The 23,816-nt window shown below is 50.0% G+C and overlaps 1 protein-coding gene across 5 annotated transcripts in view; it reads right to left on the bottom strand.

The window, feature by feature from the left end:
• The window catches only part of AK8 (adenylate kinase 8), a 144,418-nt gene that overhangs the window by 103,814 nt on the left and 16,788 nt on the right, over positions 1–23,816 (bottom strand). For 3 of the 5 annotated variants that reach the window (XR_008375999.1, XM_053571740.1, XM_053571754.1), the window contains one exon: positions 15,703–15,771. The exons of 1 other annotated variant lie outside the window; for it this stretch is intronic. Coding sequence is in view for 3 of the 4 variants with exons in the window: in XM_053571740.1 (XP_053427715.1) it covers positions 15,703–15,771 (69 nt within the window). In the remaining variant the exon portion in view is untranslated. Of the gene's footprint in view, positions 1–15,702; positions 15,821–15,857; positions 16,661–23,816 lie in introns of those variants that run through there. One more of the 5 variants, XM_053571767.1, reaches the window with a different exon arrangement.

The raw sequence follows: 23,816 nt of genomic DNA, 5'->3' as shown, positions 1-23,816 counted from the left end.
CCGCCCAGCCTCCTGAGCAGCTGGGCTTGCAGGCACTCACCACCATGTCTGGCTGTGCGCACTGTTTCGTAATCTGGTTTTCTCAAGAGCAAAAACACTCCCATGCCACATTTTCCCATGCCACAAAATGTGCCTCTCTTAGACGTTTTCATAGCTGGCTGGTATTGCATGAATTGATCTGCCAAATGCTAACTGATCCTGTATTAGGGTTCATTTAGTTTGATTCCAGTTGTTCACCATTTGTTTTAAATGTGCATACATCTAAATACATATCAAATATCCCCAAGATAGATTTCTAAAATTGTTAACCTTCTTATGACTTTTGATACATTTTGCCACATCTACAAAATTGCGAGGCCAGTTTCTGAATCCTATGGTGAAGCTCCTGTTTCTCGTGTCTTTGCCAATACTGGGCATCATCATCTTGAGAGAAAAAAAATCCGTCCAGCAAACCCCTGCTGCTGGGATTTACATTTCCTTGATTATCGGAGAGGTTCAATTTTTTTCATATGTTGATCGGTTTTTTAAAAATATTTTTCTTTTCCAAAATGTCTCTACATGTCATCTATTTTCTCCTTAGAGTGTTATTCTTTTATTTATTGATAAGAACTCTTTATATACTAAGAATATTAATCCATTTGGGTAAACACTACCACAGATCCTTTGAGGCAATCAGCGTTGCCAACGTTTTCCAGATTGTCTGGGGCCTTTCAATTTCGTGATGGTGTTTTTAATACATCGTTTGAGTGCTGACGTTGTGTGGACGCACTAACAAGCCTCCATCCCCAGAGCTGACACTCAGCCACTCGCATTGACATGAGTTCTCTTACGTTTTCCTCTTTACAGGTAAATATGTAATAGAGCCACACTGTATTTTATTTTATTTTATTTTATTTCAGATTAATGTGAGGGTACAAATAACGAGGTTAGGATGCTCTCATTTGGGAGGTAGAGTCCCTCTTATAGTTGTGTCCTGAACCCAAGAGGCATGGGATACGCCCTTACCTGTGCCCATTAGGTGGGAGCTGACCAATCCCCCTTCCTCCTTCTTGCTTCCCCTCCCCCCCAACTTGAATGGAATTGAGTTTTTCTCTTGTGTGAGCATGTATTACTTTGTCTACTGGCTCGACATTAGTACTGAGCACATTGCATACTTGCTTTTCCATTCTTGTGTTACTTTTTTTTTTTTTTAATGTAAACAGTCCTTGACTTCGAACTGTTTTCTTTTTTTTTTTTTTTGTGGTTTTTTGGCCAGGGCTGGGTTTGAACCCACCACCTCCGGCATATGGGACCGGCGCCCTACTCCTTGAGCCACAGGTGCCACCCCATTCTTGTGATACTTTACTAAGAAGAACGTGTTTCAACGCCATCCAGGTTAATGCAAAAGATGTAAAGACTTCATCCTGTTATGGCTGAATAGTATCCCATGGTGTACATACACCACAGCTTGCTAATCCATTCCTGGGTTGGGGGGCATTTCACAAGGCATTTTAGGAGAGATGGGGGCCGCCCCTCACTGTGTCCTTGGGGGTCTCTGACCTTCCCAGCCTCATCTGGGAGCAGTCTTTTTTCCCCTCTGACGTCACTTTTATCATGGTCTAAACGCTGCCTTCTTCCTGCCTAAGGGTTATTAAATTATTATTATTTAGCCATTTACATTATTGTTGTTTTATAAGTTATGGTCGTATCTATGAAGTATATTCTCCCTTCTTTTTCCCCCCTGAAATTTATTCTTCCAGGTAAGCATCAAAAATATTTTGTCACGTTCCAAAGTGGAAATTGAAGTAGGATTTTGGAATTACATTGATGGTGTAGATGAGTTCATGAAGAACTGACATCTTCACAGTAAACAGTCAACACATCTCATTTGCTGAGCTTGTTTTTATATGTCCCTCAGCAACGTTCACACTAAACAATTTCTAAAGTTCGTCCAAGTCCCACAAGTCTGCAGTTATACATTTACAATTTAATGCTCTTGATATTCAGATAAATTAGTAACTGAGCCTTGGAGGAGGATGGTCAAGCAGCAAATTGCCTCCCACGTCTGCTCTGTAGGGAAGAAGGTCGGGTCACGGGAGCAGGGGCTGAGGTCCCGGCCGTGCCCCCGGGAGGGAGCCTTGGCTCCAGCCTCCCCTTGGCATTATATAATCTCAGTTGCTCTCAGGTCAGAAGAAGGACAGACGTGGATGAACTCAGACCCCCTGACTCAAGGTCACACACAACCCAGGCCACCTGACTTACAGAACTTAGTGTGAGTGACAGCAGGAAATGGCTTTCTTTAAAAACCAAAAAGTGCTCACATTTCTTCAATGTTAAAATATTTAGGTTACAACAAGCTCCATTGACAGTTAAAAAAAAAAAGCTAAACAAACTTACAGCCTAAAGAGTGTTGGAAAACTCAGGTGAGCTTTTCATTAATTTCTTAAATTATACAGGAAGACTCGTAGCCACAGAAACCCTGGTTTCCAGAACTAATGAAGCAAAAGTGCAAAAAAAAATTTTTTAACAGCCTTTTGCTCCCTCAAGTCCTTGTTATGGCCAGCCGGGCGCTGGGCTGCAGCTCACAGGAAGAGCAGGCACCCGCTGACGTGAAGACACCACGGGAGGCCAGAGGCGAGACACGCCTGAGAGCTCCCTCCCTGGAGTTCTGGAAACTCAACTAACGTTCTCCAAACTTCAGCTAAATTCATACCTCCTGATTTTTTTCCTTTATTTCAATTGTGTGACCCCATTGATTGCTTTTCCTAGTACCAGGGCTGGTAATTCTGTTTCGAGTCCCTTTTTGAAGCTGGAAGAAGGTTGGAACTCTATCTTCACTCAACACCAAGAGAGACCTCTGGCTTTTAATATTGCATTACTGAGCAATCATTACAATCTCACCCATAAATCCACAGCTGCTATCAGTATGTGGTCCAAAGCTTTTAGAACTATTCAGGGGGAACATCTCCCACTGACTCCACACTGGAGAAAGCGAGACTTCCAATTACACAGGAAAAGTGCAGCAAAATGAGGCCCATATTCCTCATTAGCCTGGCCTCACTGGCGGGTCATGGTGGCGCAGGTGTGAAAATTCAGAAAAAAGAATGTGGGAGGCTCTGAAGTGAGCCCAGGCCGTGAGCTCTTCAGATCCATGGCTCTTCTGCCACGGAGAAGGGATGGTTGATCACCCAGGTGCTGAGAAATGAGGTCCCTGAGGAGCCCCAGCAAAACACGCAGGCCCATTAGAGCAGCCCCACATTCTAGGATATGCAGCCCCCGAGGCCCAAGTTGGTCCACACCCATCCACCCACCTGGAAGGGAAAGGCACCCTGACCAAGGCCTCTGGGTGAGGGCAGGCTGACCCTACAGCATCCTCAAGATGGAAGCTCCAGGCTTAGCACTCAGAAGAGGTCTTTCCTAGAGCTCTTGCCTTTAAAGAGCTCGTTTTCCCAGTTGCAAAATGGACAGCACTTTCAAAGGGAAATAGCAATTTTGGCTGAGGACAATTTAATGGCTGCAAATCCTGGCAAAGCAAGAAGTCATAAATCAGTAAACGGCATCAATGACTGCCTTGGTGGGGACGCTACAACGTCCCCTACAACCCCGCGTGCAAGGTGTATGACGTCCAGGGGTGGCGGGATGAGGAGGTAGCAGTCAGTCCCTAATTAGAATACATCATCCATCTTCCTGACACTTCAGTGAGATGTCTACTCCGCTCTGGAACTGCAGCTTTGTTCAGAGCAGGTTAATTGATATTCTGATGCCTTCGCTCGCCATACCCCCGTGGCTTGGTTCTGTTTTATCACACATCAAAAAGGCCGTATGCTCAGGGCACCCCGTGCACCAGTGCAGAGCTGGAGGTCTGCACAGCTGTGAGGGGTATGGTATCACAGGAGGGACAAGCACCGAGCAGATGTCACAGATGAAAAAAAAAGGAAGGAAAAGAAGCCAGCCAGCCTCGGGAACTCTCGAGGCCCAGCAGAGCACGGCCTGACGCGGCACGGGCCGTCCTGCTTTGTGCGAACACTGGCCTTTTTTGCCCTCCTGACTATTATTAAAGCGCAATTAGCAACTTCACACGGGAAGACTCTCCCACCCTCCGGGCCTCTGCCTTTTTGATGCATTGCCTTTGCATTCCTCTCCTCTCCTCCCAAGACCAGCGTGGGTGCTCCCCTGGGTGTTTCACCAAGGACTGCCCCAATCCCGCTCACAGTTCCAACAGCAGACTCCATCCGAGGCGTTCCCTGGAGCCACATGCCGACATTCTGTAGCCCCCAGGAGGCAATCTGAGGCTGAAGATTTGGATTCAATAAATCACATTCACTCAGCTCCAACTCTGAATCGGGGCAAACACCACAAGGGGCATCACAGGCCCAACATTTCCTGATAAAATATTATGTGGTTTCCTAACATATAAAAGAGGGGAAAAAAGATATTTTATCACTCAGAAAGGAGATGCATCTTAAAAGATCAAGTCTGGGATACTGACTAAAGCCAAGTGGTGAGAACAAGGAGACGACTTTGATGAACAGAAAAAGTTGACATCAAACTGTACCAGCTACTTTGCTCTATACAAAAACGCGGAAACCTCAGCCTGCCACATACCCCGACGATGCCTGCCATGTTAAACTCACCTGAAAGGGGACTAGCAAGAGTTTGTATTTCAAAGTTTAATTTCAAACAACACATGACCCTGCTGCCATTCCTCTCTCCACGGCCATGACGGTACAGGGCAGGCTGCTCCTCAACTCGCTCTGACCCTTCCATCCCAGCAGGGTGTCCCCGGTCTCTGGCCTTTTTGTGGGCACAGCCTAATAGTGATTATGCTCACACAATGCTGAAATAAGCCAGAGTGATTTTTCAGCCTCCAGCAATCCTCTTGCCTTGGCCTCGCAATGCACTGGCATTACAGGTGTGAACCACTGCACCCAGCCAACAACTAATTTAAAAAACAGAACAAACTCAGCCTAAGAACAGCAGAAGGAGGCGCTGGCCGTCTCCTGCTGTGGCCTCCTGCTGGTGGGTGTCCAGCAGTGTTTAGGAGGCGGCCTCTCACTTTGCTGACTCAGTGTCAGCCCCAACTGTGAAAAGTGACATGGCAGGTGGTTCTGAGTCCAGTTCCGTCTCCGACACCGCCGTGCCCGCCACTACTCTCCCCTGCTCCAAAGTCCACTTCCATTTGCTCAAACCTCAGGCTTCATCCTGCACTTTTTTTTTTTGAGACAGAGTCAGCCTCAGTAGAGTGCTGTATCATCACAGCTCACAGCAATCTCCAACTCCTGGGCTTAGGCGATTCTCTTGCCTCAGCCTCCCAAGAAGCTAGGACTCTAGGCGCCCGCCACAATGCCCGGCTATTTTTTGGTTGCAGCCATCATTGTTGTTTGGTGGGCCCGGGCTGGATTTGAACCCGCCAGCTCAAGTGTATGTGGCTGGTGCCTTAGCTGGCACCTTGAGCCACAGGCGCCGAGCCACGCCCGGCTACTTTTTGTTGCAGTTTGGCTGGGGCTGGGTTTGAATCCGCCACCCTCGGTATATGGGGCCGGCGCCCTACTCACTGAGCCACAGGCACCGCCCTTCATCCTGCATTTTGATGATCTTTTTTCCCTCCTGGACTGCAGTGAGAGGGATCAGATGGTGCACACATGTCCACCACCTCACAGAATGCTCATTTCTGGGCACACTGTGTGCTCTGCTCAGCATGCAGACCAGTGCTCCACAGGTGCCACAAAGGAGCCCACATCACACCAGCTCACCAACCAGCCAGCCGCGGTCTCAACACAAAGGTCCAGACACAGCTACAAATCAGGGGGTGGCGAGGGAGTGCTCACTGTGCCTGCCCCGCGCGGTGCCAGGCCCTCAGACACCAGCCTCACTGCGGTCGTACCAGGCGGGTTCTGAGTGGAATTCAGACCTCCCCTTCTGACCCGCTGAAATCCGAACTGCGTTTATATTAGAGGAACACACAGCCCAGGGCCTCTGCAGAGCTGTCGATCAATAAAATCGCACTCCTTGGAGGAGGCAGGTGACATCCATAAACCCATGAGTGTCAAAACAACTGCAAGAAAATCCTGTGTTCCTACTGTCAGTGGGATGAAAGTGGTGTAATTAATGCCAGCGCAATGACACCGTGAGGAGAAATAAAACAAACAGCTGGTGGTTGTATGGACCGGCATCCAGCTCCTCTACTCCATCACCAATTCCGCTATAAAATACTGGTTCATGATACGGGCAGGGAAGCATAAATCTGGGCCTAAAAAGGGAAGGTGGGAGGAGCCACCAAGGAAATTTTAAACTTTTTGTTCCACAGTCAAAATATGCTACATCATCTCCCCTTTTCTGTGAAATAACTGAGGGTCTCCATGATATTAAATGAAATCTAAAAGGAGTTAGCCCGTGGATGCAAGGTGGACAGGAAACACCCCTGTCGTGAGTCACTTCCAGGGCTGGGGCTGGGACCTGCTTCCAACTTGACACAGAGACCTTATGCTTCCCTCCAGGAGCAGGGACGCGGTCTGGGTCAGCAGAATGGTCAGTTTTGTGTTTTGACGGCACTCTTTCTTCAGCTCCAATGGGGAGATTATGCAGAACCCGACATTTGACCCCTGATGCATTTCAGAATGCCGTTTTTCTTTTTGGAATGTACGCATCCCTCCTGTGTGGGCTTCCTACAGCGGGGGTCAGTGGCAGCTCTTACCACCCACCTGCCCCTGCTGGCCCTCTGCTCTGTTTTGAGCCAACATGACCTAGGATGGTTGTGGCGCACAGCTGGTGCCCCAGGAGTCTTAGTTGTTGGAAACCCTGTAGGACAGTCCTAAGGGTTCAGTGGGAAAGTGTGTCTGCCACCAGCACACGCCAGCCAGCCGCCCCATGTCTTATCGGCTCCTCACCACCTGTGTCTGTCCTTAGTCCTGGCCTTTTTCTGCCTTCCGATCTTTACTGTAGCAGGCCCAATCAGTCTTGGGGCAAGGTGATGTTCTTTCAACGTGCGAAGTAGAGCCCGGATCACACCCGTTTTATCTAACCGCGAGGCCTGGTGGCTCCAGTTTTGTTTCTACTTCTTGAGGAGGTGCTGGGGAGTAAGAGGAGACATCTGGAACTCATGGCCAGCATGCAGGCAGAGTGGCATTCCTCCCCGGCCACTCCTTCAGCAGCACTGGGGGAAGGGGCAGTCTAGTTTCTATCAGTCATGATGTGGCTTCAACTCACATGTTAAGGAAAGAGCATGGCATCCTACCTTCTGAAACGGCTTCACAACCTCATGGCTGTAAACAGAAGAAGCGGGGCACACCATGGTTGGGTGCTCTGCCCACCATCTCACAAGGCTTAGTCAAGGTGTTAGCTGGCTGTGCTCTCATCTGCAGGCTTGGCTGAGGAAGAACTCTCCTTCCAGCTCAGGTGGTTGTTGACAGAATCCGTTTCCCTGTGTTGTACCACTGAGAGCTTCAGCCTCTTACTGGCTGGAGGCTGGTGGCTGCCGGCAGTCCCTGGAGACCACCCACGTGGGCTTCTCCAACACAGCTGCCTATGGGGGCTAATTCCATCATGCCAACGAGGAAGCCCTCCTAGGAGACATTCTAACATAACATGATGCAACCACAGGAATGACACCCCTCACCTTCACCCCAACTCCCAGGGGAGAGGATTATACAAGGCATGGACACCAGTAAGTGGGAATTTCTGGGAGTACCCCTTACGGTCTGGCTGCTGCGTGCATAGGCCCTGAGTGGGTTGGGGCAGGTTGTGCTGGAGGAGGATGAAGGTGGTGGGTGCTGAGGGGGTGGATGAGAGAGATCGGGGGCTTAGGCTGAGCCACAGGCAGGCCCAGGACATCAGGGCTCCAAGAAGAATGGGAAGCACTGGAGGGCCACACACAGTGCAACATGACAGACGCTTCTTTATGAGTAAAATAATCTTCTGTGCAATGTGCTTCCAAGAAAGGTTCACATCGGTTGCCTTCAGGGAAGGGACCCAGTGACTGGGGAACAGGAGTGGGGGTGGGAGAGCATCAGTGCCTTCTGAATTTTGAATCATATGAATGAATATACTGCGGTTGAGAAAGAAATTCATTCATTTTTTAAAAAGCAGTCCCTCCAGCGGCAATACGAAGAAAGGATTGGGGAGAATCGGGGTAGCTGCAGGGAGATGGATTTGATGTCAGATAAAGGAAGGAGATTCTTAGTAATTCAAATAAAATGGAGCACAGACAGCACCTACGGTCAGGGTGAAGTTTAAGGCTATTGAGCCCCCTCCTCCCCGCCAATTTCCAGAATTCACTGTTGTATCTCTTGGCTTTCCTTTGTCACAGAGATGTGGTCTGAAGGTCTGAACACATTCTGACCTCCAGACTTGCCCACCAGGCACAGCCACTTCCTTGGACAGCTCCACTACTAAGTGCTAACTTCTCCTTCTCTAATGCATTTGATGGTCACCTCAAAGAAATGCTTCAAAGAGATTGTATTAGACAACAACAAAAAAAAAAAACCACCCCACCATTAACTACAGAGCCCTGATGGCTGTGATTGCATTATCTTTCCCTGAACACTATTCCCTGCATCATTTTTGTGCTCTAAATTACCAATTCTAATCCCTGTGTAGCCAAATAATAATAATTACCATATAAATGAATATGCATATGTGTCATTTTTCTCCCTAAAAACAAGAAAGCCTGTTTATTTTGGATGAGAGTTTGTTTTGTTTTGAACAACCAAAGCACATAATTAGAAGCCTAACCTCTTACTCTTGAAATCCTGTCTCCACCGGGAAGAGATGAAAAAGTACTGGATGCCCCTTGAAGGTTAGAAGAAATTTTAAAACAAATTGAAAGAGATATTTCTTTACTCTGCAGGTAACAATGGTTTGGACATGATCAAAATCATAGAGTGTAGGGACAGAAGGGGTTTCTGCGCTCAAGGTCAACCCCACGGTCTTACAGATGGGGAAACTGAGGCATAAGGAAGTGAAGCTCTCACCAGAGTAATAATGCCCACGCCTCTGTGGGACACAGCCTTTGAAACAACAACAGAGTGGCCGGCAGTACAGTGCCCTGCTTGCCTCTGAGTTCTGGGACTTAATGGGGGACCGTCAGCAAGACACACATCTGCAGGTCTTGGCTTCTGCATCTGTGAAATAGGGGCAGTGACAGTGCTGCCTCCAGTCAGGTCAGGACACAGCACACAGCCCTGGCTGCACATGCCGCCCTCCCCGTCAATGGAAGCCTCAGGAATATCATAGTCACAGCCTCTCTACGTGGTGCAAGGGGCACCTGCAGTGTGACGTAAGATAACGGGCCAGACCAGGCGTCCAGACAACTACTGCCATCATCCAAATAATCATAATGATAATGTATGTCATAAATATTACTGTAATCAATACATTAATTATCACATAATATGACATATCATGTATAGTGTAACATAACTAATGATGTCAATTAACTGATAATACCAACAATAAACTTCATCATCAGTTTGATGGCAGTGGTAGCTGCTGGCAAGGACGGGACACATGGTCTTGTCCGCCCTATGCCAAAAGGTGCAGAACAAGCTTTTCAAAAAGGTCAAGAAGCGTTCTAGAAGTTAAATGCTTGGCTCCACACCCATAGCTCAGTGCTTAGGGCGCCAGCCACATACACAGGGCCTGGTGGCTTAGATCTGGGCCCGGACCTGCTAAACAACAACAGTGACCACTAAAACAAAAAATAGCTGGGCATTGTGGTGGGCACCTGTAGTCCCAACTATTTGGGAGGCTAAGGCAAGAGAATTGGTTAAGCCCAAGAGTTTGAGGTTGCTGTGACACCATGTCATTCTACCGAGGGTGACAGAGTAAGACTCTGTCTCAAAAAAAAAAAAAGAAAAGAAAAAGACAAAATATAGGGACATATTTTGTCCAGGCCACCTGTGTCCTATGAGTACAATGAGTAGCTATTGCTGATTAAAAGGCCACCTGTGTCCTATGAGTACAATGAGTAGCTATTGCTGATTAAAAGGCCACCTGTGTCCTATGAGTACAATGAGTAGCTATTGCTGATTAAAAGGAGAATAAGGCCAAGTATGGTGGCTCATGCCTGTAACCCTAGCACTCTGGGAGGCCAAACTCAGGAGTTCAAACCAGCTTGAGCAAGAGCGAGACCCCATCTCTACTAAAAATAAAATAACTAGCTGGACATGGTGGTGCGCGCCTATAGTCTTAGCTTCTCAGGAGGCTGAGGCAGGAGGATTGCTCAAGCCTAAGAGCTTGAGGTGGCTGTGAGCTATGATGTCATAGCACTCTACTCAGGTTGACAGAGTGAAACCTGATCTCCAAAACAAAGAGAAACCGTTTAGCTTAAAAGAAAAAAAGCTCGAAGAAAAGCAGGCTCCCCCAAGTGCGTGTGTGTGCCTAGCAATCTGCTATGCAGAAGTTTAGTCCGACTTGGCAAACTCATGAGGATTTGTGGACTAAGACACAGACCGTTTTGTATGGAAAGCGCAGGTCCCCTTCCAATCACAAGGCTGTCCCTTTCCCTCCCCTTTATTCCCTGACAAAAGAGTGGGCATTTTAAAGGAGGGAAACCTTAAAAAAAGAGTGACTAACTGATGGGTCCATTTTTTAAGAAAAGTCTCTCTGAGGTTAGTTTAACTGTATGGAGTTGGGGTGGGGCACTGAGTTTTCTGGGTCCCACCCAGGCCCAGCCCTTCTCCCCAGCTCCCTTCTCAGGAGGCTTTTGTAATAACACCATGCCCTGGCCCAGGTTTTCCTTTGCACTTTGTGGTCCCTGTGGCACCCCTTCGCACAACCTGCCCTGCCTCAGTCATGTCTGGCTCCGTCTCTACTTGCAGATGGGGGAGTTGTCCAGGGAGACAGGATGGGTGAAAGGTGAGGAGGGTGGTCAGGTGCAGATAAGGCCCCAGCAGCAAAGACAGCATAGCACCTGCAGTGGGCACTCAGCTGGAGTGTGCAGGACCAAGTCAGGTGGACGGGGCTGACAAGGAGGGGATAGAGTTCAAATGAAGGTCTTTAGTTAAACTGAACTTTCTTCTAACATTCATGCAAGGTAGAAATTTGCTTTTTGTTGAGAGCTGAAGAGAAAACGCAGAAATGTTCTCATGATCACCCAAAAGTATAGCAGTGAACTGGTGAACTACAGCCCCTGGGCCAAATCTGGCCTGCTGCTTGATTTTATAAATAAAGTTTTTGTTTTTTTTTTTAATTGGAGAAAAACTTAAACAAATTTATTTCATGTGTATACATTAGAGCCATCAAAAGAAAAACTCAACTCCCCAGTAGGGTTTAGAAGCGTATATACCTGTCTGGTAAAAGGAATTATGAGGGTGGGGAAGAGGAGAGGAATTTTGTTGAGGGCCAGTAAAGGATTACTAGGCATGTAAATAAAGTTTTATTAGAACTCAGCTATGCCTTTCGTTAACATATCGTACATGGCTGCTTTTGCATTGCATCAGAGTAGTTATGATTGAGCCCATATAGCCTGCAAAAATATTGACTATCTGGCCTTTATGGAAAACATATGTCAACTCCTGATTTAGAACAGACTCTGTGCTTTGGGTACTTCCCTACACCTGGGCAAAGGCCAGCTGAGGTCACAGGAAAGCACACTGTTCAGATCTAGCTTTGGAGCCCAGACTGCAGCTGTTTGTGACTCTTACCATTTAGATCACACGGCCAAGGACCGTGCAGAGCAAGCTGTGAGCAGAAAGATTCCTGGATATCTTTTCAGATTTGGGGCTTCCCAAATCAATTTCCAGTCTTTGAGCTAGAGAGCAGGCAATAGACTGTCTCTGTGTCTCTGCATACATACATATGTAAACATGTATGTTTGAGCGCATATATATGTATGTTTTTTAAAAAAGTACACAAGTTCTAGTTCTGGGCAAGAAGGGATAAGCACACCCGGACCTTACTGCCCCCACTGAAAGCAGATGTAAAACATGCATAGGACACATGGGGCAACTATTTGGGGACTCAAAAATCAATCCAACAGTAGACAAACTGGGGAAGAAAACCAGAATTCTAAGTACCAGAATTCTAAAAACCAGCCTCCCCTGGCCTGGTCTTATGGCAACCTGAAACCTGAAAGTGGGTACCGCATGGCGATAGAGAGGGCCGGAGGGAAGGACAGGAAAGGTGCACCTAACACTAAGAGAGCGGAAGAAATCTCTGGGCTTTTCCCTTTTCTCACTCTGAAGCTGCAGTGGCACCGCTGTGACAAAAAGGGGCCCGCAGATGCCTGAAACTGAGGGAGAGGCACTTCCTCTCCAGCCCCCAGAGAATGGAGGAAAGCCCCATTAACTTTTCCTCTCTCTGTCCCCCAGCCACCTGACCCTGATCATGGGTGCAGTCCCAGGAAGCACGTGGCAGAGGAGGAGAAGTAAAGGCCAAGCTTTGTGGCCAAAAGGCCATAAAAAGTAGCCGCAGGCAAATGGGAGTTACCAGGGAGGGGACAAGAGGGAGCTCAGGAAAGAACCAAACACAGCTGTGTGTGAATCGACAGGTCCGCCCTTAAGCGTGCACATGTGGGTCCGACCCCAGTCAGCTTCCCACAGACACCGGGAAGTGAACTGTGGCGAGATCAATGCCCAGGTCCCCCGTGGTGCACGCACAGCCCGGACACGCGCAGCATGGCATAGTCACCGCACGTCACCATGCAGCACTGCAGTGGTGCTGAAAACAGGGCCAACAATGGAACCCAAACCTAGAGAGGCCTAGTTGGAATCTGCAGGCTGAACTCAACTCAAACAGTCACTTGCTGACACAAAAATGTGAGGACTTATACATTAAAAGTCTGATTACATTAAAAATGACCAGGACACTTAAACTACTCAACTCAGGGAGAACCAGGAAAATCTCTACTCACAGGAGAAGAGACAACAGACATCACCACCAGTAGGACTCAGAGCCTGGAGTTACTGGACAAACCCTCTATAGCAGCTATTATCAAAAACTCTACCAGAGCTGGCGGGTTCGAATCCAGCCTGGGCCGCCAAACAACAAGGACAACTGCCACCAAAAAATAGCCGGGCATTGTGGCGGGCGCCTGTAGTCCCAGCCACTTGGGAGGCTGAGGCAAGAGAATCACTTAAGCCCAAGAATTGGAGGTTGCTGTGAGCTGTGACGGCACAGCACTCTACCCAGGGCAACAGCTTGACGCTCTGTCTCAAAAAAAAAAAAAACGAAAGCTCCACCACTAAACAAATGGAAAAAAAGTCTCAGCCAAGAAATAGAAAGTAGAAAGAAGTGGCAAATGGAATTTTTAGACGTGAGAAATACAATAACCAAAAAAAACCCAAAAAGACAAAAAAAACTTGCTGGATGGGTACAATAGTAGAATGAAAGGAAAGAAGAGGAAAGATTCAAAGAACCTGATAATGGTTCAAAACAAATGACCAAATCTGATCAACAGAAATAATAGAAGATTAGAGAGAGGGAGAAAAAACAGAGCCTCAGAGACCTGTGGGAAAATACCAAAAAGTATAATATTCATGTTGTTGGAGTCTCAGAAGGAGAAGAGAAAGAGTGTGGTGCAGAGAATTATTTTAAGAAATAGGCTAGGCCGGGCATGGTGGCTCACACCTGTAATCCCAGAACTCTGGGGGGGCTGAGGCAGGTAGATCACTTGAACTCAGGAGTTTGAGACCAGCCTGAGTAAAGTTAGACCCCATCTCTACTAAAAATAGAAAAACTAGCCAGGTGTGTGGCAGGTGCCTGTAGTCCCAGCTACTGAGGAGGCTGAGGCAAGAGAACCGCTTGGGCCCAAGAGTTTTAGGTTGCCATGAGTTATGACACCATGGCACTCTACCCAGGGCCACAGAGTGAGACCCTGTCTCAAAAAACTCCCAACAAAATGAAAAGAAAGAGAAAAGAAAAAAAAGGCTGAAAACTTCACAAGTTTGAAGAATAATAAACCTATAAATTCAAGGAGCTCAGCAAATACCAAAAAAGAATAAACCTGAAGAAATTTATGCCAGACATATCATAATTAAATTAGTGAAAACTGAAAACAAAGAACAAAGTCTCCAAAACAGCCAGACGAAAATAATGCATTAAAAAAAGAAAAGAAAAAAGATGCATTATATATATATAAAAGAATTTGAATGACTGTAGATTTTTCATCAGAAACCATAGTAGTCAAAAGTACATGGAACAACAAACACGTGTGAAGTGCTCAAAGAAAAAAACTATCAACCTAGAACTCTAAATCCAGAAAGAAATACACTTCAGGAACGAGGGAAAACTCAAAACATCTTCAGATGAAGGAGACTTCAGCACTGGCATATTTAAAAGAATCTAATAGAAGTTTTTCAGACAAAAAAGGACCCTTGGAATACAAGGAATGGAGGGAGAGCAACTGAAATGGTGAATGTCTGGGTAAACACAACAGATTTATACTGATGTCAATCTCATCCTGGGTTCTTTAAAATACGTTTGATGACCAAATGCAAAAATCCTGACGCTGTCCGACAGGATGTTAGATGCATTTAGAAGCAATGCCCAAAGCAATTACAACACAAAGAGTCAGGGGGCTTGAAGAGGTAAACTACTGACTGGGAAAAGGTGAGGCTATGCACTGTAATTAACAGCACAGCCACTGAAAAAATTACACAGATACAGTAAAAAAGAAAACCCACAAGAGGCTCGGCACCCATTCCACAGTGGTTACGGCACCAGCCACATACACCGAAGGTGGTGGGTTCAAACCCAGCCTGGGCCAGCTAAACAACAATGATAACTGCAACAAAAAATAGCTGGGCTTCGTGGCGGGTGCCTGTAGGCCGAGGCAAGAGCATCACTTAAGTCCAAGAGTTTGAGGTTGCTGTGAGCTGTGACGCCACAGCACTCTACAAGGTGACCTAGTGAGACTCTGTCTCAAAAAAAAAAAAAAAAAACACAAGAGGTAAGTTCAAATAGCTGACAAATTGAACTTTATTAAAGTTAAAAACGTTTGCTCTGTGAAAGACCCTGTGGGACAGACTGCAGACTGAGAGAATGACGTCCAGGTCACACCGGGAACCTCAGCTCCCTCATCCGTAATGGGGGAGGGAGTGACAGTGCCGACCCCACAGCGTTCCTGTGAGGACCCAGTGATTCGAGGCGCCGTGGAAAGCCCTCTCCTGGCAACCACCAGGGGCCAGTAGATGGTCATGACACTTGTCATCTCCCAAGGGCCCCTCCTGAGCACCCCTGCCCCCTCCTCTGGCCCCAGGAGGTGGACCTCAGCTGACTGCTTCCTGTGGACGCCTGTCCGGCAGCTTCATGGGATCGGCCAAAGTGACATCCCCGATTCTGGCTCAGCCCCTGCACTGTGTGACAGTGGTTTATTCTTCCTCCTGCCTGTGACAGCCTGTCCCCTGCGGCCCCCATAGCTCTAGGTCACCCTCTCCCTGCCCCTTGGGTCCAGAGGCGCAACGGCTCCCTGCCACTGCCAGGCCCGGGGTTCACCCTCTGTCGTAAGTTGCCTTAACTCTCCCACACGTCTGCAGACGTCCTTCATCAAACGTCTCCTGGGCCCCCTCTAAGTGGGAGTCCTGCTGGGTCCTCCAGGTTCCACGCTGTCCCTTCTTCTTCTGGGAAGGTGGATCCACGTCCACAGACTGACCTTCATCAAACTTCTGTGTGCTTGCTTTCCCTGCATGTGCCTCTGTCCTCTCTGCTCTGGGGATGAACACCCCCCGCCACCCGCCAGCGTCCCCTTTAATCCTGGGAACACCGCCTGCCTCGCTGGACTCTCACCCGTCTGATGCAGTCCTCCTCAGCCAGGCGTCCCTCGATCAGTTTGACGAGTAACATGCTGGGAACCGTCTAAAGGAAAAGACAACACAAGAAGAGGGTCTGAACTTCATCTTGGAGCCTAAAAGGACAAGCGCTGGCAGGTGTCCCTGGCTGACTGCTCTGTCTCTAAGCAGCCCAGACTACCTACCTGGCCTCACCCCTCCTCCAGTCTCTGCTGCCTCACCCTCTGCCTTGAACCCCCCACCAGCACCTCTCTGATGGTCCCTCCCACCACATGTACTCCCTTCTGTGGTCCTGCCACCATGCCTGGAATGGCTCCCGCGTGCCCTCAGCTGCAGCCCCAAGCCCGGGCTGGGTGATGCCTCCCATGCTCCATAATCCTGGATGGCAAACTTGCTCTGGCACTAACCACATGGCCAGTGCGTCTGTGTCCCCAGTGGGTTGTGTATCTTCCTGTCTCTGCAGCCCAGACAGTGACATGTGGGAGGGAGCCCGTGACCTCTCTCTACTCCATGATCAGGGACTCCACACTGGGAATCTGGGATGGGCCATGGTGGGAGCGATTACATCACAGAAATGGGCAAATGGTAAAATGGGGGGGGGGGGAGCCAGTTGGCATCAATCAGCAGACCGTGGCCCCAGCTCCATAGTGTCCAGGCTGCAGGAAGCTATGCTGCTGGCTGGGTTAGCGGAGCTGCCGACGCCTTGTCCACTCACGAGGGCAGCTGGGCTTGCTGAGTGTGCACCATGTGCCAAGCACCAGGCACACATGACTTCACTCAGCTTTTATATCAAGTCTGGGTGCCCTGCACTTGCTCTATAGAGGAGGACACTGAGCCTTAGAGAGGTGAGGCCTCTTCCCCAGGGATATACAGACAGGAAAGAGCAGAGGCAAGAGCAGAGCAGAGCACATGCAGGCCTGGCCGGAGCCCGCTGGCTTGGGGCTGCCAGACACCTGCAGGTGGGGTGCACCTGGGGAGGAAGCTGAAGACAGCTGCCCTCTCTCTTCTGTACTTGCCCTCCATGACGACAATCCATGCCCCAGTGAAGCCTCCACCGCCGCCAAGCCAGTGTCCCCGGACAACTACACCCAAGCATCCCCTTGACTCAAGATCACTGAGAGTTTGGACTTCTCCCTAGCCCCCCAGATACTCTGCCATGGGAGACCCCCAGGCCAGCCCCAAACCACATATCCCAGAACAACACAAAGGGGCTTCCCGCCCGGTGCTGGCTCAATGCCACACCGTGTGCAGGTGGGTGCCACACAAAGGCAGAGGAACTCCACCTCACTCTCCTCCAAGCAGGGGGTGCTGCAGGGGGCCCCGCAGGCCTAGGGGCATGAGCACTTTCTCATTTCCCACAGGGCCCTGAGGGCCAGTGGTGACCCAGTGCTATTGGAGAGAGGTCGTGGTCTTTAGTTCTAGAGCCAACATTTTGTACGGGTTCAGAGTGACCAGCCCCTGCCTCCAGGATGCTGTCGTTTCCCTGTCTAGAAGGACAGGGAGTAGGGCTGGCACACAGCTTCTCCAGCAGCTGTGCAAAGCCGCCTTTGGTGCTCTGGTAAGTGTCTACACTTGGCTTTCGTTGTGCTTGGTGGAAAGGGTGGGGGAGATAGATGGACCTCACCCACCTCAAGCTATGAGGTTCGGCATTTTTTTGTTACCCCCAAATAACTTATCTGTGCTCAATGAACCAGCTGGACTGACCTGTTCAGAAGAAGGACCCCGGACATGCAGAACAGGGTGTCAGAGGAGAAGGAAAAGCTAGGTGAGGTGGGGAGGGTCCCTGCAGGGGCTCAGCTCCTGCAAATTCGGCTGTCCTGGTTCTCAAGGAGGTGGCCTCCTGCCCTGCTGTTTCCTTGCACTATGTGAACCGGTTCCCTGACAAGAGCAGGCTGGACTTGGGCACATGACGGTGAAATAACAGAGATAATGGACCTCCCTGTGGCGTTCACAGGGCGGGCTCACAGGATAGAGGGAGGGGTGGGGGAGCACATGGCCCTGACCTGAGGAGGTTAATGCTGGCACCAAGGATTAGGACCGGGTGCTGGGGGCAAACTGCAACAGGGCGGCCCTGCCAAACCACCACATCAGTGGCCGCAGCCCACGGAGGGGCCCTGAACAAGTGGCTGTAATGCTCTGAGCCTCTGTTTCCTTGTCTGTAAATGAGGCAAAGAAAATGTGCTTCAGGCTCATGCCCGCAGCTCAGTGGGTAGGGTGCTGGCCACATATACCAAAGCTGGTGGGTTCGAGCTCAGCCCGGGTCAGCTAAACAACAATGACAACGGCAACCAAAAAATAGCCAGGTATTGTGGCAGGCGCCTGTAGTCCCAGCTACTTGGGAGGCAGAGGCAAGAGAATCACTTAAGCCCAAGAGTTTGAGGTTGCTGTGAGCTGTGACAGCACAGCACTCTACCAGGGCAACATAGTGAGACTGTCTCAAAAAAAAGAAAAGAATATGTGCTTCAAAAAATTGCTGAAATAACAGATGGGAGGTGCTGGGTCCCAGTGAGGGTTCGATGCTGTGTATAGCTATCCTCAGCACTTTTTTTTTGAGACAGTCTCAAGTTGTCGCCCTGGGTAGAGTGCCATGGCATCATAGCTCACAGCAACCTCCAACTCAGGCTCAAGCGATCCTCTTGCCTCAGTTTTTCTATTTTTAGTAGAGATGGGAGGGGGGGGTCTCACTTTTGCTCAGGCTAGTCTTGAACTCGTGAGCTCAAGCAATCCACCCACTTCGGCCTCCCAGAGTGCTAGGATTACAGGTGTGAGCCACCACACCTGGCTGACCCTGAGCACTCTAGACCCATCCCACCTGCTCCTTCCCCAGCGAAGGACTGGGCAAGGAAGACTGCCCTCTTCTCAGGGACACCTTGGGGGCCAAAAATCTCCCTCTCTTGACTGCATCTCTTAGGAAGGGAAGCAGAAACAGATTCCAAACACGGAGGTCCACTGCCAGGGTTGGGGAGCAGAGACTTGCCTCAGCACAAACGTCCCCCAAAATGCTCAGGACAGGCTTACTTCTCTCGGATGCGTAACAACAGCTGCTCTCCAGCCAGCTGTGTGACCGTGGGCAAGCCTTGACCTCTTTAGGTCCCACATAGTTCACCAATAGAAATCAGTAACAATATTATAGCTTTTGCTTTTGTTTTTATTTTCTATACACTCTACTTCCAGTAGCATAGTCCCCCACAGTTCCTTTGAGGACTCAGCTCCTTGTTTTTCAGCCTGTGTGGTTTGGGTGGGTCAATCCTGCCCTCGGATCCAGATTGGTCCCAGCTGATCAGCATATCCCACCCCTAGCCACTGTGATTGCTTCAGGGGCTGCCTGAGACCCAGTCCCAGCCAATGAAAGGCAGGCCCAGGACATCGGTGCAACCCTGCCTTCCACCAGATCAGAACATAAGAGCTGGAGCTTCAGCAGCCACTTTGCAGGCATGAGAGTTGTTCAAAAGAAACAAGGCTCAGCTCCTGAACAGCTTTTCCGGGGATGTGGAATTGGAAGAAAACAACAGAGCAGCCATCCAGGGAAGGACAGAACACCTCTGTTGGGAACCAGACTTATAACATGTTCTCTTGAGAGTTATGGGGCCACCAGGTTGCTACAAAGTGAACAGCAAAAGTCAAGAGTGAAAGCAAGAGGGACAGAGAGAACGGATGAAAGATGCGGACAGGCAAGCTGGCCAGCCGGCGTCCAGTGAGTCCCTGCTTCTCACATCTCGAGAGTGCTCTGTGTCCTCGTAATATTGTCCCCCACTACCCTCACTCTTGCTTAAGTCACTGGTTCTCAACTTGATCACCCATGGTTTATAAAGCACAGATTGCTGGACCCTCCCCAGAAGTCCTGGGGTACAGCTGAGAATCTGCATTTCTAACGAGTTTCCAGGGCTGCTGCTCCAGGGTCACACCTGGAGAACCAGTGGCTTAAGTTACCCCAAGCACCAAAGAGCCCTGCCCATCTAGGGCAGTGGCTGGAGAGAGAGGGTGTCTTTCCTCCCAGGTATCCAGGGAGCTTCCCCAGGCTGGGGAGCAAGCAGCCCTGCCCCCTTCCACATCTCCCCTCTCATCTTTGCCATCCTTTCCTGTCCCCTCAGGTCCCTCCCGACCTCAGGCAGAGCTGCTTTCCATCCCAAAGCCATTTCCCCCCTTTTCCTGAGGTTCATCGCTCCCTCTCTGACAACACCCATTCAGGAGGCAGCATTTAAACAGGTATGGGGACGTGGGGGTGGGGTGCCAGGCAGTCAAAGAACACAGGTTGAGAGGTAGCAGGTCCTGGTGGGGCACAGTGCGCCCTGCAGCCTGCGCGGCAGGGGCCAGGCTGGTGGCTTTGAGCGCAGCGCCCCCCTGCCGCTCCCCACCACTGTGCTGTCCCCATCCAGCTTTGATGTGTCACGTCAGCAGTGGGGGCTTCCAGGGGGCCGTTTGGAAGCCCTGCCAAACTGTCTTTGCAGGAATCATGCTCCCTCCTTCCAGAGCTCTGTGAGGCTCTCCCACTCACACCCTCCAAAGCCTAGTATTGTGTGGAGAATCAGGGGCAAGCTGATAAAGTCCAGTGGGGCTGGTCCTGGCCATAGAGAGGCTCAGGCCCAGGTGCAGGCCTCATCTGCCTGCTGGGGGCACCGCAGCACCCAGCTGTGTCCTGCCCTTGAGGCAGGATTGGCTGTGTTTGCTGCAGTTCTAACATCCCCCTCTCCCTCTCTGACTCCCAGAGAGGCTCTGGAGGCTTCCTGGGTCCCAGGGCAGAGTCCCTGGTCTGTCAGCCACCGCCCCTCCCTGGAAGGACGCCTGCTTTGCTTTCCGAGGCAGCCAAGTGTGAAGGCACCAAGGCTGGCTCTGCCCTGCAGGGCATCTGTCATTTAATTCCTCCAAGCCTGATCTCCCTCACACAGGGTGACTTAAGCCTGCGACTCACGAGCCTCATTCTCAGGGACCCTATGCCCCTGCTGTTACCATGGTAGGTGACACATGCTCAGAAGTCACAGGTGTTTTGAGCTATGGTATCAGCTTCAGGACTAGGTGGAGCAGCGAGGAGTTGAGGCACCTTTGTCCGTTCCACCCTCACCCCCTTCTCCCTCCTGGTAGGGGAGGCAAGCCCAGTATCAGACCTGAGCTCCCCCAAGAACTGATCAGAGAATCCTTTAAAGACAACTCTCATTTCATTCTGCTGCTTCTTGGAGTTGTCAGAACAGGTTATGAGATAGCAGGGACTGTCTTCCAGAGTCTGGAAGGCAGAGACAGAAGATTTCAGGCACATAGGAAAAGAGGAGGGAGGAGAGGCTTTGAAGGAAGACAGCAGAGCCCACAGCATGGCACCAGACAGTCCCACGGAGGGAAGGCAGCAGTGGGAGAGACCCTGGGAGGGGGAAAGGCCAGTGGATTTTAAAAGGGGCCCTGGAGACAGGTGTTCATATTTCTCCTCGCCCCCATTCCACACCACCACCTTGAGTAGCTAACTTAGGGAAGAAAGGGCAGTCCCATTTTGTCCCAGCTCAGCCTCCAGGAAATTGGAAGAGCAAGACTGGCCAGAGAAGGAATGGCCAGAGGTGATGGTGACATCCAGCAGGACTTGGAAGCAAGAGCTGATGGGCTGTTTCCCGGAAATTTTCAGGACCCTGTGGAGGCGACTGTTTCTTGTGTGCAGCAGAGGCAGGATAAGAGCTCAAGTTCTTTTATTTGGGTATTAAAAAAAAAAAGATGGCTCTAGGCAGCTGGTGCACTTGGGGACATGGGGCTACATCAGATTTAAAATTTGAAACTGATGGGTCGGTGCCTGTGGCTCAAGCGGCTAAGGCACCAGCCATATACACCCGAGCTGGCAGGTTCAAATCCAGCTTGGGCCTGCCAAACAACAATGACAGTTGCAACCAAAAAACAGCCGAGTGTTGTGGTGGGTGCCTGTAGTCCCAGCTACTTGGGAGGCGGAGGCAGGAGAATCACTTGAGCCCAGCAGTTGAAGGTTGCTGTGAGCTGTGATGCCACGGCACTCTACCCAGGGCGAGGCTCTGTCTCAAAAAAAAAAAAAATTTGAAAAATGAAGTTCTGAAGAACCCAGCCTTGGGAAGGCATTCTTGTTCCTTCCTGTCCAGCCAGCCTTCAAAGTTCAGGTTGTTTATTCGAATATGGCTGTTGTGCTCTGATGTTACAGTCGATTCAGAGGATACCTCAACCTAGCAGTTATCTTGCTTGAAAGTAATCACTGCAGTGAGAAAAGGGGAGTGGTGCTGGGTGTGGGTTCTCAACCGGCCTGTGTTAGAACTCCCTGGGAGTTTTTACCTGTTGAAGGCTGGCCCTCCTCCTGGGCGGTAGTGGCGACTCCCAGGTGATCTAGGTGCTGCCAAGATTAAGAACCTCTGGAGGAGGCTATTTCAAAATTGCAAATACATATTTTCCTTGCAGGAATTTCTTTCCTTATTTTTTTTAAGATTTTATTTGTTTATTTTTATCACCTTCAGTAGAGTGCGGTGGCATCACAGCTCACAGCAACCTCCAACTCCTGGGCTTAGGCGATTCTCTTGCCTCAACCTCCCCAGTAGCTGGGACCACAGGCGCCCGCCACAACGCCTGGCTATTTTTTGTTGCAGTTTGGCCGGGGCCGGGTTTGAACCCACCACCCTCTGTATATGGGGCCGGCGCCCTACCCACTGAGCCACAGGTGCCGCCCTCCTTGCAGGAACTTCAATAATAAAGTTTTGGTGTTTTTTGAGACACAGTCTCACTCTGTTGCCGCAGACTAAAGTGCCAGGGTGTCAACCCATTTCACAGCAACCTCAAATTCCTAGGCTCAAGTGATCCTCTTGCCTCAGCCTCTGGAGTGGCTAGGACTACAGGTGTGTGCCACCACGCCAGGCCAATTTTCCTATTTTATTTCTTAGTGGAGACAGGGTCTCCTTCTTGCTTAGTTTGTCACAAATGCCCAAGCTCAAGGGATCCACCAGCCTCAGCCTCCCAGAGTGCTAGGATTACAGGTGTGAGCCACCGTGCCCAGCCATTTTCCTTCTTTTGTTTTTCTACGGTAGAGATAGCAGGTGCAGGCACATGAAGGGCCAGCTTCCGAGAGTGTGTGCCTCACCCAGTGCCAGCCTTGCCCCTCACAACCGCCCCCCACACAGCCTGCCTCCCCTGTGCCTTTCTGTGTTTAGGATGGTGAACCAGAGTGTGGGCTGAGACAGACCCAGAGAATGCAAGTGAAGGCAAAAGATTTGGCAGAAGAGTTGAATTCAATTAACTTACTAAAGAGTAGGAATGGGGAGTAAAGGTGGCCTTGGGCTGGGGTCCCAGGAGTAGCATTTAGGGGAAGGGGCCTGCAGAGAAGGTGCCAGATCTGCTTCTGTGCATTTTTGGAAATGATGTCTCTTTAGTGGAGTCATCTCGGTAGGCTCTGCCATGTCCGAGGGTCTCTGGGCCCTTCAGAAAGAGCTGTGGGGTCTGTGAGCCAAGAGCCTTACTGGAGGTGCCCAGCGACAGCCAACATGGTCAGGGCCTTGAGCATCTCTGGCTCAGACCCAGAAGAATCAAGCAGGCCGCATGGTCAGCTGGGAGATGAGGCTGGAATGACGCTGCTGGGGGAGTGTTTGGTGCCCGGGTGGGAGAGGGAAGCCCAGGAAAGTGGTTTTCTCCAGGTGCTTTCTAACTCTGACCAGACGCTGGGGAATCACTGCTCAGTTTTCCAGGTGTGATGATGTGTGTGCATGTGTTTTAAAAAGGGCCTCATCTTCTGGAAAGTGGAAATAAACGAAGACCACCAGAGTGAGACACACAGAGGCTACTGACTCAGCTTGCTGAGCGGGGAAGTCAGCCACCATCACTTGTGTTTGGCAGACTCCGAAGCAGACAGCGGAGTGGGAATGCTTTCTAGAAGAAAAAAGGGATGGCTCTGGGCACACCCTGATAGGGACTGTTGGCCTGGGGAAGCTGGAGGCTCCCTGGAGTGGGTACCCAAGGGACAGGGCAAGGGAGCATGAGAGCTTTCTCTGCCTGTTCCTAAGTTGGAAGCAGAGAAACAAGTTAGAGAAGCTGTCACATATGAATCAGGTCCAGGCCACTTTGGATTGACCGTGACAGGGTTACTGTGTGGCTTCCTAGCTTGTTGGTAGAAACAGCAGGCCGGCTGCCCAC

This window comes from Nycticebus coucang, chromosome 2, assembly GCF_027406575.1.
Source record: "Nycticebus coucang isolate mNycCou1 chromosome 2, mNycCou1.pri, whole genome shotgun sequence".
Classification (NCBI taxonomy): Eukaryota; Metazoa; Chordata; class Mammalia; order Primates; family Lorisidae; genus Nycticebus; species Nycticebus coucang.
The sequence above is the reverse complement of the archived record's forward strand: the minus strand, read 5'-3'. Positions and strand labels throughout refer to the sequence as shown.